General features: G+C 47.6%; 1 protein-coding gene and 1 long non-coding RNA gene across 2 annotated transcripts in view; one reads left to right on the forward strand and one right to left on the reverse strand.

The window, feature by feature from the left end:
- Nucleotides 1-6,216, forward strand: part of ALDH1A2 (aldehyde dehydrogenase 1 family member A2) — a 70,917-nt gene extending 64,701 nt beyond the window's left edge. The window contains exons 8-13 of the mRNA XM_033167601.1: nucleotides 425-527; nucleotides 2,561-2,745; nucleotides 3,827-3,991; nucleotides 4,387-4,544; nucleotides 4,670-4,744; nucleotides 5,856-6,216. Coding sequence (XP_033023492.1) covers nucleotides 425-527; nucleotides 2,561-2,745; nucleotides 3,827-3,991; nucleotides 4,387-4,544; nucleotides 4,670-4,744; nucleotides 5,856-5,928 — 759 coding nt within the window. The 3' untranslated portion in view covers nucleotides 5,929-6,216. The remainder of the gene's footprint in view (nucleotides 1-424; nucleotides 528-2,560; nucleotides 2,746-3,826; nucleotides 3,992-4,386; nucleotides 4,545-4,669; nucleotides 4,745-5,855) is intronic.
- A 4,303-nt stretch (nucleotides 6,217-10,519) lies between these two features.
- Nucleotides 10,520-11,936, reverse strand: LOC117056591. The gene is made up of 2 exons (XR_004427748.1): nucleotides 11,885-11,936; nucleotides 10,520-10,666 (listed from the first exon to the last, which is right to left on the reverse strand). It is a non-coding gene; the product is annotated as an uncharacterized LOC117056591 (long non-coding RNA).
- Nucleotides 11,937-14,538: the final 2,602 nt, after the last annotated feature.

A 14,538-nucleotide genomic window follows, 5' to 3' on the forward strand; every position in this document is an offset into this window, starting at 1 on the left:
CTCTTTCGTGTCCCACCAGCATTCCCCTGGTCTGGAGCCTTCCTCTCCTGAGGCTTCCCTAGGGCAGTGTTTTTCAACCTTTTTTGGGCAAGGGCACACTTGTTTTATGAAAAAAATCACGAGGCACACCACCATTAGAAAATGTTAAAAAAATTAACTCTGTGCCTATATTGACTATATATAAAGTAATTCTCTTGAATAGGAATCAAATAAACACAATTTTTCCCACGGCACACCAGGCAACATCTCGCGGCACACTAGTGTGCCACGGAACAGTGGTTGAAAAACACTGCCCTAGGGGGTTCTCTGGCTGGAGCTTCCCGCCTCTCATTGTCCAGTCAGCCCCTGACATTTCACTATAGTGCCTTGAGCTGCCTGTTGCTCTGAGCCCATCTCTCAGGCCTTTTCTCCTTCATCTTTTCAGGTTGGCAAGCTGATCCAAGAAGCGGCTGGGAGGAGTAACTTAAAGAGGGTGACACTGGAACTTGGGGGGAAGAGCCCCAATATTATCTTTGCCGATGCCGACTGTAAGTAAGGATGAGGGAGGGGTTTTGTAAGGTTCACATTTTAATGCAAATTTGTTGTTGTTGTTGTTCAGTCGTTCAGTCGTGTCCGACTCTTCGTGACCCCATGGACCAGAGCACGCCAGGCACGCCTATCCTCCACTGCCTCCCGCAGTCTGGCCAAACTCATGCCAGTAGCTTCGAGAATACTGTCCAACCATCTCATCCTTTGTCGTCCCCTTCTCCTTGTGCCCTCCATCTTTCCCAACATCAGGGTCTTTTCCAGGGAGTCTTCTCTTCTCATGAGGTGGCCAAAGTACTGGAGCCTAATGCAAATAATGTAATGTAAATAACTCGCAGTTTCTGAAACAGCCCGCAAACCAAAACACCGCTGTCCTTCAAAATTAACTCTTTTCTGAGCTTTGTGATGTAGTCCTCCAACCAATTAAAGATGTACAAAAATGTGTTTGTCAGGGAAAGTGTATACTACTTTTAAAAATACATTATATCAGGGAATCCCCCCCCCAAAAAAGTGTATATATTGTTACCAAAGTTGGGCACCACCCTGACTCTTTGCTGAGCGGTAGTGAGATTCCAGGGGGTTCCAGGCATTCACCCAAGATCTATGCTCCTTTGAAAAATAGAAGGTGCGACAGAAACTGTCATAGCTTTAAGAAATATGATTTATTCCTATATCCGCACCTTCAGTCTGCATGGAGGAGGTAGTCCAGATCTTGCAGCATGGTCATCTCAAGCAGGGCTTGTTCCTCACAGCAGTGCAGTGGCACAAATAAAAAGGACAGAGGGAAGTTTTCCTCCCTCTCTCATAATGAGGGAGCTTGAGGACATCCAATGAAACTGAATACTGGAAAATTCAGGACAGATAAACAGTTCTTCACGCAGCGTATAGTTAAAGTGTGGAACTTATTCCTATAGGAGAGAAGGATAGCCATCAACCTGGGTTAGAATTTGTGGAGAAGAAGGCTATCTATAGCAACTAGCTATTGTGGCTAGTTTGTTTGTTTGTTTGTTAAATTTATTTATCAAATTATTAACTTCATTAGATTAAATCCTTGGATCACAGGGTGGTTTACAATATTAAAACACAAAAATACATAAGATAGTTCCAGTTACAGGTGGGTAGCCATGTTGGTCTGCCGTAGTCGAAACAAAATAGAAAATTCTTTCCAGTAGCACCTTAGAGACCAACTGAGTTTGTTCTTGGTATGAGCTTTCGTGTGCATGCACACGAAAGATCATACCAAGAACAAACTCAGTTGGTCTCTAAGGTGCTACTGGAAAGAATTTTCTATTTTGTTTCATACATAAGATAGTAACAAACAAAAATAATACTCCCCCCGCCCCAGTGTTTATCCTTGCTCTACCTCCACAGTCAGAGGCAGTAATGCTTCTGAGTACTAGATGCTGGGAATCAGAAGTGAGGAGCGTGTTGCTGTTGTGCTCTCAGGTTCTGCTTGCAGGCTTCCTCTAGGCATCAGTTTGGCCACTGTGAGAAGAGGATGCTGGACTAGATGGACCTCTGGTATGATCCAGCAGACTGTCTTTATGTTCTTACGATATTTGGACAAAAGCTGCCAGTTCTCAGTTACAGTACTGTACTGGGTTTAAATTTCAACAACAGGCTGAGTTCTGAGTTGTCTGCCAGTGGTTTTATGATCTGACACAGTCTGAATTATGCAGGCCAAAATATTAATTAATCCGTTGTTGTCGTAACTAGCATCCAGGACCTCCAGCAGAGCGCCTTGGGTTTTTCTTACGGCCCTCGAAACCTTTTTGATCTCTGTCCTGCTCTTACAGGAATCCCTACGTAAAACAGAATGAATCATCTGCAGTAACGGCAGCATACACAAATAACATGTGTGTGGATGTTTTGATCTTTTCAAACGTCTGCCCACCACCCCAGCAATGGAGTTTTGTTCTGTTGCTTTGAAGTTGAGCAGCATTATTTGCAGCTTGGAGTGATGTGTGTGACGTGGGCTCAGGAGCCACAGATGTGGGGAACGGTCCCTCAGCATGTGGCTCTCTTGGTTTTGCAGTGGATTACGCAGTGGAGCAGGCACATCAGGGGGTCTTTTTCAACCAAGGCCAGTGCTGCACCGCCGGCTCACGGATCTATGTGGAGGAGCCCATCTACGAGGAGTTTGTTCGAAGGAGCGTTGAGCGCGCCAAGAGGAGGGTGGTGGGGAGTCCTTTTGACCCCACCACAGAACAAGGACCACAGGTAAAGGGAAGGTATCTGGGGCCCTGATACTAAATGCAAGGCCGTCTTAAGTACATCCGGCGCCTTGGCGCGAAGATCCCTCCAGCGCCCCTCGTGCTCCGCCAGGCAGGGCCAGGCTGCGGACGCGGGGAGGCCATCGGCGAGCCTCCCATCGGCGCAGCAGCCAGGACTCCCTGGCTTCCCCCAAAGAATTCTGGATGCTGTAATTTCAGGGCCGTCTCATCATAGGGGCTGGGTGGCGCGGTGCACCAGGGCGCCAGGCCCCCCAGGGGCGCCCCCGCGAGCCCCCTGGCATACCGGGCACCCCCTCCCCAACCCGCACCCGCCCCCATGCCGGTGGGCGAGCTGCAAGCCGGCTGCCCTCCGGAGCCCCAGCTCATCCCCCGCTCGCCCACCTCCCTCCCGCGCTGGCCGCCCCTCGGGGGATGAGGGTCATGGCGCTGGAGCGGCGCGGGGCTTTGCGCGCCCTTCCCAGTGCTCCAGCTGAGGCTCCAGAGGGCGGCCAGCTTGCAGCGCCACGCCCCTCATCCCCCCCTCGCCCACCCCCCTCCTGAGGGGGCAGCCAGTGCGGGAGGGAGGTGGGCGGAGAGGCGGCCCACCAGGGCGACTGATCCCATTAAGACGGCCCTGTGTAATTTGTTAAGGGTGCTGAGAGTTCTTAGGGGGCCCTTGTTCCCATTGAAGAGCTACAATTCCCAGAATTCCTTGTGAAGAGAGATTGATTGTTAAACTACTCTAGAAACTAGAGGGGGGGGGGAAGGGAGAGATCAGGCAAAAACACTATAACAGCTGTGCAATGTATGTAAACTTCAGTGTGTAGTTTTCCAAGAGAGCAGATCTCCAGGTGCCAGGCAGTCACGGCAAAGAAATGAAGAGGAGGAATTGATAAAGACAGTTTGTGATTTGCAGATCAAGTTATGTCCACAGCCGATGAGCCTGTGATTCCAGGCGCATCTTGTTGGCCACTGTGAAGAAAGGACACTGGAAAAGATGGTCTTGTATTGGATGCACATAGTCTCTGCAGGGCCCTGCTTGTGCTCATCTTCTCTTTCCTTCCTTCTCCTTCTTTTTCTTTTTCAAGATTGATAAGAAACAATACAACAAGATCCTGGAGCTGATTCAGAGCGGCATTGCTGAAGGTGCAAGGCTGGAATGTGGAGGCAAAGGGCTGGGAAGGAAGGGATTCTTCATCGAACCCACTGTCTTTTCCAACGTAACAGATGATATGCGCATTGCCAAGGAAGAGGTATTTGTTCCTCTCATCCTCTTTCCCCACAATCTGGGTCAAAGACGTTGTAGGATGTTGCCAGGAAACAACCCTATTCATGGGGGTTCCTGATGTTTCCCCCTGGCAGGACACCAGCGGTCAGCCAGGATGAGCACTGGTCAAGAGTCCCAACAGCTCAGAAGCACCCCTTGTTTGCCTGGCCCAGTTGTGCCAGCCTACCTTTCTCTTTGCTGGATTCCCAGGAAGCCACCTCAGTGGTGGGTGGGTGCCATTTCTGAACAAGATCCGAATTTTTCTGAACAAGAGCCAAACATTTCTGAACGCATCTGAACAAGATCCATACTTGACTCCCATCCACGGTGACTGCCTGCCATTTTAATTTACCCCCAATCCCCACTCCATTTCTGTTGCAGATCTTTGGGCCTGTTCAAGAAATCCTGCGGTTTAAAACCATGGATGAAGTTATTGAAAGAGCCAACAATTCAGACTTTGGACTGGTTGCTGCCGTCTTCACCAATGACATCAACAAGGCCTTGACCGTTTCCTCCGCAATGCAAGCAGGAACTGTCTGGTGAGGAGGAGAGAGGAGGGCTGGGGGCGGTTGATGCCTGCTCTGGAAAACGGGGTGTCTGTTTCTGGGGTGAGGGATAACATGGAGACTTTGTAATCAAGGTGTTTTCTTTCTTCCTCCGACAGGATAAATTGTTACAATGCCTTAAATGCCCAGAGCCCTTTTGGAGGATTCAAAATGTCTGGCAATGGGAGAGAGATGTAAGCAACACTTCCAATGAGGGCTTCGGGGCTCATTCCTGTCCAAGGGGTGCCTCCACCAGAAAGGGGGAAATGGTGGCTCTCCAGGTGATGCTGTGGGAGTGGATGTGGAGGAGGCAGCCATGCAAACAAGCCCTTAGTCTGGATCCACATTGACCTTTCGGCACCTGACCCTGGGCATTTTGATGCCTGATAAAGCTGAACCAAAATGGCCCTCAATTTGGCCAAAGTGTTTTGGGGGAAGGGGAGATTGTTATGTTCAGTGTTTGACCTTGAACCACTTTCTTATAGTCCAGTGGAGACAGGGTTGCAGCGGTGGTGGAGGCAGTTCTTTTTCTCCCCAAGCAAAAGCTTAATGAACTGGCTATATTCCTCCTCCGAGGAAACCACTGCCAGTATCCCCAGAGGGGAATTGGGGTGGGGGGAGAGCAGGGGATGGGGGACACCGACTCTGGATTTCCTTTGTTGAGCAGAGGGATATTGTCCTCTACAAGCACCACTGAAGTGAATGGAGGCTTATGATGCTCTACATGTGCCGCTCCCATTCATTTCAACGGGGATCACACACAGGGGTTTCTCAGGTCAAATCTCTTGTCTTTCACTCTCCCTCCTTTAGTGGCACCCAGGATCTGCCTCCTTACCTTATTTTGTGGTAGGGGTGGTGAAATATACTCGGAGTCGAGTGTGAATTTCATGCTCTTTATTCAGCTCATAGTAGTGAGGAATGCAGTTCCCCCAAAACGTTTGCTTTATATACACTATTTACACAATGGGCCCCACGTGATTGGCTAATTCCGGGATACTCCTGTATGCCAATCGGAGTGCGGATTCACTTCCACCTGGAGCTGGATTGGGTGGTTCCTGCGGACCAATCAGACTGCTTCCATTTCAATCCTATTGTTCTGGGACCAGTCAGACTGCTGCAATCTCAATCCTATTGTTCTAGGACCAATCAGACTGCTGCAGTTTGGATCCTATTCAACTCAGTACATAACAGGTGGCCATCCCTGTTTGTTGGTGCTTCACCCTGACTGATAAGCATCTCTGTGTGGTACTTGTAGGAAGGAATGGTGCTTAGTCACAAATCTTGCACATTTCATTTGTTTTCTAGGGGAGAGTGTGGACTGCGAGAATATTCCGAAGTGAAAACTGTGACGATAAAGGTTCCTCAGAAGAACTCGTAAGAAGACAATGTGCTGATCACTGCAGTACATCAAGTGACCCTCTGTATTCCTTTTATGGGGACTAGCACTCAGGAATTTTTTTAAAAAACAACGACACAGATTTCTTTTTAAAATAGCATTGCAACCAGGCTTGCCATTAAGCTGGGTGGGTTTTCACCCCACTGCTGGCCACAAACCACTTGTTTAATATAGTACAGTTAGAAAACCTTCAGAAATGTTCCCACTATACAAATTGCAAGTAAACACACGCTATCATGTTCCTGAAAAGAAAGCCTGTTTTAAACTGACCTTCCCAACCATCATGTCCTTGATTTGCTCCATTCTTGTATGACGGGGGCGCTGCAACTGGATTCATTCGGAGACCCAAAACTCAGCAAGCAGCCACTTACCAGAAATATAAGCCCCAAGGCTGGAGGTGGGCAACTTAACTGGAGATTGTAATGTGCGTTCTTGAAAGTATAATCCTCTTCTCCTGAAGTGAGTTTGTATTCCTCCTCATTTCAGGGAAACTTGCAAAAACACAGTGCTCCAACAGATAAAACGATGGTGGAGTTTTGGATTCTCTCTGTAGCTGCAGATGTGTAAGGAAACCACTTCCCTTTCGGATCTGACATACAGCACACTTGCAGTATAACCCCCACCATCACCTCCCCCCCCCCAAAAAAGGCTGGTTGTGTTTACACATGCTCTTCTAGACAGAAAGGCAGGAGCTGGGTGAGAGGAAAGGGCCACTTTAGCCACCTGCTCCCAGGTGGAGTTATGTGGGAGCAGATTCCTGGAACTGGACCCTCTTCAGCTGCAAGCTGGATTTCTACCATCAGTGTTGCAGCTGATGATGGGCAGCGAATGTGAGGAGGAAGAGCATGCCTGGAACCCCATGGCAGAATCTGCACAAATGGAGCTGTGGGAAAATGGAAACGAGCCCATTGCATCTCTGGGGGGCAGTTCCAAATCCTGTGCAGGATTTGAGGTTTTGATATTCAAATCAGCAGGTTAACTGCAACCTCACAGCTCCCTCCATTCAGAGCAGCGCTAAATGGCTTTAAGGACAAGGGGCTGCTGTCAGCCATGTTCTGCATCGTTTTTGCCCCTCTTCGTCATGCTCTGCCTAGCACCCCCCAAATCAGTGGCAGCAGCTGGGAGACAAACAACATGGTGACACCACACCGTATGATATGTTAATATGTGGGGAAAGGAGCCCCATTGCATCTGAAATGGCTGTTGCTGATTTGGCCCCTGGAGCAAGGAGGAACCTCCCTCTGCAGTTCGCCTGCCTTTTTCTGACTTCTTTGCAGGCAGGTCCTCATTTCACTTAGCAAGGTGGGACAGTGGCAAGTGACCTGGGCTTTCTGTGACTTTCATTCTTGACTGAAGCCTTGCAAAAAATAAAAATGATCCTTTGGCCATGGTTCTGCAGAAGAGTGGTCTGACTTGAGAAATTGCAAAGTGGTTTTTTTATTTTTATTTTTGTTAATGACCAACTTGCCAAAAAGAAAATCTGAGTAAGGAGGAGGCCATCCCTAGATTTGTCATGGCTACTCTTAACCATAACAATTCCAAGTACACTTGCCAGCTCTCCTCTTGTGAAGGAAGGACATGCGCTGCTGCTGCTCCTTCCATAACGGTTTCAACAAAGGTATTCAACAGTTTGTGGCCGGCCTTTGAGAAGCACTGGATTTAGGGCCGAGGGGGCGCAAAATTGAGAAGATCCAATTGGGGGGCGCCAAATTTTGGCCTCCCACAGGGGGTCGTATTACGAAAGATGACTAAAGTCTGCCCCTGTTTTGAGTGTCACCTCCTTTGCAGCCACAGCCTCTCATTGCTACTTGAATGAGAAATCTACTTGTTTTTTATTCCCCAAAACCAACATCGCTCCAGTTGCATAAGGATATAAATGTATGCAGAAGGGGACGGTTGGTTGATGCTGCCAGGTGAGCACCAGTGGCCACCAGCCCAGGGTGTGGGTGCTGCAACAGCGTGGTTTCCCTCAAGGAGGCCAGATCCACATACAGAGGCCCACAAGGTCACCACTTTACCACTTTTTTCTAATTATTCCACTCATTTCATCTGTTTGTGCTTCTGGCTGCCAACTACAGAACAAGGGCTGAACCAAGAGGCAGCCAGCAATGTTGGCTCCGCTCATTAACTCACTCCCCTCTCTGTGTGAACCTCACAATAATCCTGTGAGGTAGTTCCAGTTACAGGTAGGTAGCCATGTTGGTCTACCATAGTCAAAACAAAACACAAAAGGTATGTGCACACTTCAGGTATGTGCACTTCTTCAGGTATCTGAAGAAGTGTGCATGCACACGAAAGCTCATACCAAGAACAAACTTAGTTGGTCTCTAAGGTGCTACTGGAAGGAATTTTTTATTTTATTTTGTTTTGCCTGTGAGGTAGGTCAGGGTGAGAAACAGTGAGTGGCCCAAGCTCACTCAGTAAGCTCTATGGTGTAATGGAGATTTGAATGCGGTTTCCTCTTAATTCAAACCCAGCACTCTACTGATACATCAAGGTGGATCCCGGTTCATTGTGTGGTTTAAACACGGGGCTCTAATTTACACTAGCGGCTGAAAAACCATTTAGAACTCTGGGCACATCTGGATTTTTCAGTGAGTGATGTGATAGTCGCCCCTTCTGGTCACAGATCTAGCAGAGTCAATGTGAACCTTGAAAAGCACATAGAGCTGAAACAGGAAGTGAGAAAGAGTGTCACTCTTACATCTTCCTCCTTCAGCTCCATGTACTTTTCGATGGAGAAGAAGTTAACCACCCTTACCAGAAAGTGGGGAGTTCACAGGCTTCATGGGCACCAGGGAAAGACCTAAAGGGCACAACTGAGTCCATTGACTGGTGTCTCCTCATTTACACCCTCATTCAGCCAGGGATGATTTCAAAGGGGGGGGGGGTCCTTTGTTCCAGATTAAAGATGGGCCTCATGTTCTTTATAAAGGAGAAAACAAATTCAAAGACATTTGTTTGCATGTTATCCCTGTGGGAATATCCCACATCTGACAAAATCATGTCTGGATGAGACAGAGAACAAATGTGAAATGTAGTGGCCAATCATGAAACAGAAATATCAGCAGTTTTTGGACACAATTTACCAGGAATTGGGCCAAAGCACAGAACGTCCCCAAGGGTGGTATTCTGAGGCGGTTGAAACACCAGTGCAAAAGTTGCATTTTTGACTGGTTGATTGAGGGTTTTTTTTCTGGACTTTTGAAAGACAGCTGTGTGTACTCAGCTGTCCATGTTTGCTACAGCATCTTTACAAAAAAAAAAAATGGATCTCCCAAAATGAATCACTTTGTGTCAAAAACTCAGACAGAAACTCTGGACACTGAAAAGGCTCGTCCCCTCTAAACCGAAGGGTTGAGAGTTCGTTAATAATGAACCTGGCCATTGGAAAGTTGTCATGAGAAGGGGTGAGAGCTTGGCGTAAAAGGAGACCAAGGCAGCCTCTTGCTCCACACAAGGATCCAGTTCAAGCATGCAAGCTCAGCAAAGTACTTCATTGGCTGGCCCAAAGCTGCCTAGAACCTGAAACATTCAATGCAAAAGGCTCCTCTTCCCACTACATCACATGGCGCACCCTCTGCCAGGAAGCTCCCCTGCGCAAGCTCCAGTGGCATAAGTATAAGTTGCACAAATGTGCTCTTGCACAATGCACACTCATGTCAAACAGGCTTGCCCAGGAGAACTCCCCACTGGAATGGTGGGCGGTCTCTGTCTTCCTCTCTGCCACCTCCTTCATGGCTCTCTCCATCTCCCCTCTCCCCTCCCTTCCTAGCCCAGCACTCTCTGCATCCTGCCCCCCATGTTTGATATTTATGCCATCCTTGTTTGTCTCCAAATATAGATATATATTTTTTGCTAGATGCATAATTCAAGCTGTTCTTTTCCGAACGTGGAGATGCAATCGCAAGCTATACCAGAGCTGTGCAACATGAATGTCATATACTCCTATTGTAGGGTTATGTCAGAGTTTTCTTTTCTTTTTTTAAAAGAAATATGCTTTTAAGAAATTAGTTTTCTTATTATCTCCAATATTCATTGTGAAGGGATGATTTTCATTTCTTTTTCTGTTACATGAATTTGGAAGAAACTCGTGCTAGCAATAAGCATTTATACTGTGTACTCCTCCGTATTATATGTGTCTTGTCTATTGTTTGTGTGTTATTTCAAATAAATTCAGGTAACAACTGAAGTTGCCATTTTTTCCCACCACCCTCAATGCACACGAGTCGGTGAAATTTATCTTTTCGTTTGCCAAATACATCACGTGCTGCTCAAGAGCACACACCCCCGACAGTCTTCGAAGTTTCCTGCTATCAATTTTAATCCTGTGTATGGTTAGAGACGACAAATGAAAACAGGTTATTGAAGTCTTTACTATTAAGTTTCCCTTAAAGGGCTTCCGAGGTGAAACTCGGCCATCCCGTCTCATTGGTGGGACTCTGCTCTGCACAGAGGCGAGGCCTCATCCTCAGTAGCTTTATTTTCCTTTGCAAAATGAATAGAGAGTGGGAGAAAGAGTCTGATTCCCCCCCCCTTGAATATTATTGCAGCTGCATTTCTTTCTTTAAAAAAAAAGAAAACTCTGAATTGTGGATCCAGGTCAGAGGCAAAGTTCATCCTCACCCACTGTGGCCATAAAGTTTAGCTATCAGCGAAAGTCTGAAATCATCGGCCTCTGCAGGGTGCTCAGGCAAACTCTTGCTTCTTGGAGGGAGTCCTGGATAAAGTTTTAAGAAGTGATGATTTTTATTTCCTCTCTAGATGAGTCACACAGATACGATGAAGTTAACACCCAGATCACTTGCAGAAGAGACACCCGCCAGCCCTTTTGAGACACAGATTCTAAGCGTGCGTTCCGGAAGGACTCCTTAAAATCAACTGGCAGCTGCTTCCAAGAAAAGTGGCCATGGACTTCAAGTCCTGGGCTTGGTTTTCCAAGCCTACGGCCAGCTGATCAGCTTCTAAGGCCACAATGCCATAGATGTGACGTAGGGCTCATCCACCGTTGCTCTGCGTTTCCTTTTCTTTTTAATATACATTTTAATTAGTTTTTACATATATTTTCCAAACAGAACATCTCATCTCATCTCATCTCATACAACATTTTCAAACCTCATCTCTTAATCTTACACCAACATTTATAAACTCATCTCTTAATCTTACACCAACATTTACACCAACAAACCTCATCTCTTAATCTTATCCACCAACATTTCTTATCCTATTACTTTTAATAATCCATAACTTAAAATCCATTCTCATAAATCTTTTCTGCAATATTTCATATAGTTCTCCTTACAAAGCTTCTTTTTGGCCTGCAAGCGTAGTCAGTTGGTTACAATTGTCTTTCAGATAACTCGTATATTTACTCCAATCTTTGAAGAATTTCTGGTCCCGCTGGTTTCGAATTCTCCCTGTCATCTTATCTGTTGCTCTGCATTTCCAGATCCATTTCTCACAGCTTTTTGGTTTTGTTTTGCCCCATGCTTTCCCAGCAAAAACCCACTATTTACCACTGAATCAGGAAGGAAAAAAAGCAATCTCTGGGAAAACCCAAATAGCCATCTGCTCTGATTCAGCAGTAAATACCGGGTTTTCCCGGAGAAACAGGAAAGCAAAAGAAAAAAAAAGTGGCGGGGAAGTGTTTATTTGAGTCTCCCCTCGAAGGTTCAGTTCCCTTGCCTATTCCTACCCCTTATTTAGTATATGTGCTACCTCCAGAATCAGTGGCAGTGGGCCTCTGCACATCAGCTTCTGGGTATCAGGAGTGAGGAGAGTGGTGCTGTTGCACTCAGGTCCTGCTTGCAGACTTCCTATAATGACGGGCATCTGGGAGGGCATTGCAGGAACGGGACTTTGGACTAGATGGGCCCCCTTGGGGCTGATCCAACTGCAAGGCTCGTGTTCTTATGACTGAAAAGCATTCTGGTCCTACCTGCCGTCCTCTGTTGACTTGGGAGGCCACCAAGTTAAGGGAGGGGGTGGTGGTGGTGTTGTGGCTGAAGATTTTCTTTGATTGGCTGAAATAAAAGGGGGAAGGTGGGGTTTTTTGTTGTTGTTTTGCTTTTGGACGCCAGTCTGCAGGGATTGCTCTTCTCGTATGGGGGGGTGGGGGGCGGCCAAGGCCCCTGGAGCGTTTTGAAAAGGCACGTTGCGAAGCTTGAGGCGTGATAGATTAGTCCTCCCAAAGCGGACACTTTGAAAACAAAGCCCTGGCCATTTGTTGGCGTCCCACCTAGGAACGCAGCTGAGAGAACCAAACCCCCATGAGAGAGCGTTCAAGATGGGCTGTGTGTGTTTTTAAACCCCATCCCACTCACATTTTATCATAGCTGGTCACTGGCCAGCCTGTGGCAGAGATGACAGCGTCTCCCGCTTGGAAGGAGAAGTGGCAACAGAGAGGGGCCCAGCAGACTGGTCTGGTTCCCCCGGACCTGCCATCCCTCCCCCTGCCCAACCCCACCAGTTAGGAGCAACAGGGTCCTTTATTTCAAATTGCCAATTCCCTTTTGCTTGTTCCTGTTGGCCTTCTTGGGTTCCCAGCTCTGGGCTCTCAATACCTCAGGCGACCTCCTTCCGCTGCCGCCCAAGAGACACTCTGATCTCTGGCTGGTTTTGTCACAGACTTGATAGATTGGCCAGCTATGAGACATGGTTCAAACAAACTAATCTTTCTTATAATAGGAAATGCTGAATATAACCTAGTTCTTATAGTGTTTGTTTTCAATAACAGTGTTTGCATAGCTTTGTATTTCAAAACATGTGCTTATAACTCTATTCCTATTCCTTACCTTATATCTTAGAAACATCTCCCTACATAACGTTTTACAGTATATCTCTTAATATAAAAATCTTGTGCAGGTCAGCAACAAAGACAGACACCGCAGGACCCTCCACAATGGGGAGAAATTTCCTCCATGAGGGAGTGACAGCTCCAGGTTTTGTTCGGAACAAGACCCTCTCTATGGGTCTCCTCCCTCCCTGCTGCACACTCTCCCTCATGGCTGCCCGCTGCTCGCTTGCCAGGCAGAAATCCAACTGGGCAAGCAGGTGAGGCCAGGGCAGCTGCTTCTCTGGCTTCTCCTCCTACCCCACTGTTGGCTGAGCCAGAGGGAGGCACAGATGTACAAACTAGCAGAGCAGGGGGTGCATGGTGAAGAAGAGGAGGAACAGGTCCATGGAGGTTCTTGTCAGTGGCCACCTTGACGCCACACTTGCTGTGCAGTGTCAGCACCGAAAGCAGCTGCACCTGCTGCTGTCAGCATCACTGGGAGCACCTTGTGGGCTTTCAATGAAAAGGGTGCCTGGCAGGCTTCCTTGGGTTGAGAATGAAAGGGTCTGTGCCCCACCACCCCCAGTGCTGCTTTTGTCTTATTGTTGCTGTGTTGGGGAGAGGGGCACCGCTTGGCAGCGGAAAACCTGCTGTGCCTGCAGAAGGGATCACTCCCCCTGCCCCCCATCCCTGGCATCTGAAGTTGGAGGGGGCAGGCTGATGTGGCAAGGGAGCACTGTCAGTCAGAGACTGGGGAGAACAATCTTTGTCCCACCCGGGCAGTGCTGGATTTACGTAAAAGCTAAAAATGCGATAGCTTAGGGCCCCACTCTCTTGCCCCCCCCCATTTCACTATTAATATTTGTTGTTGTTGTTGTTCAGTCGTTCAGTCATGTCCAACTCTTCGTGACCCCATGGACCAGAGCATGCCAGGCACGCCTATCCTTCACTGCCTCTCGCAGTTTGGCCAAACTCATGTTAGTAGCTTCGAGAACACTGTCCACCCATCTCATCCTCTGTCGTCCCCTTCTCCTTGTGCCCTCCATCTTTCCCAACATCAGGGTCTTTTCTAGGGAGTCTTCTCTTCTCATGAGGTGGCCAAAGTACTGGAGCCTCAACTTCAGGATCTGTCCTTCTAGTGAGCACTCAGGGCTGATTTCTTTAAGAATGGATAGGTTTGATCTTCTTGCAGTCCATGGGACTCTCTATTAATATACTTCTTCTTAATTGTATTTCAGTTCAACAATTACTTTGATAAAATACATATTTTGTTATGTGCAAATGGCTTTAGGTACCTATTAGGTCCATAAATTACCATATAGCATATATTCAACACGAAAAACAGCGAAAATTTGTTGTTGACAAAGAAGCGGACACGGAGCAATGGATTCAAACTACAAGAAAGAAGATTCCACCTAAACATTAGGAAGAACTTCCTGACAGTAAGAGCTGTTCGACAGTGGAATTTGCTGCCAAGGAGTGTGGTGGAGTCTCCTTCTTTGGAGGTCTTTAAGCAGAGGCTTGGCAGCCATCTGTCAGGAATGCTTTGATGGTGTTTCCTGCTTGGCAGGGGGTTGGACTGGATGGCCCTTGTGGTCTCTTCCAACTTTAGGATTCTATGATTCTATGGTTCTATGATTCTATGACAGCTTTGACATAGAAAGGGCCCCATTACCTTCAGGAGCTTAGGGCCTCATCAAACCTAAATCCGGCCCTGCACCCAGGGCTGCATTTCCCCATGGGTAATCTGCTGGGGACCAGAGGGTGGGGGGAGGGTGCTTTCTCTCTCCCCCTCCCCTTTTGTCACCTGGATGAAA

The sequence above is a fragment of the Lacerta agilis genome, chromosome 13 (assembly GCF_009819535.1).
Source record: "Lacerta agilis isolate rLacAgi1 chromosome 13, rLacAgi1.pri, whole genome shotgun sequence".
NCBI classification, from domain to species: Eukaryota; Metazoa; Chordata; class Lepidosauria; order Squamata; family Lacertidae; genus Lacerta; species Lacerta agilis.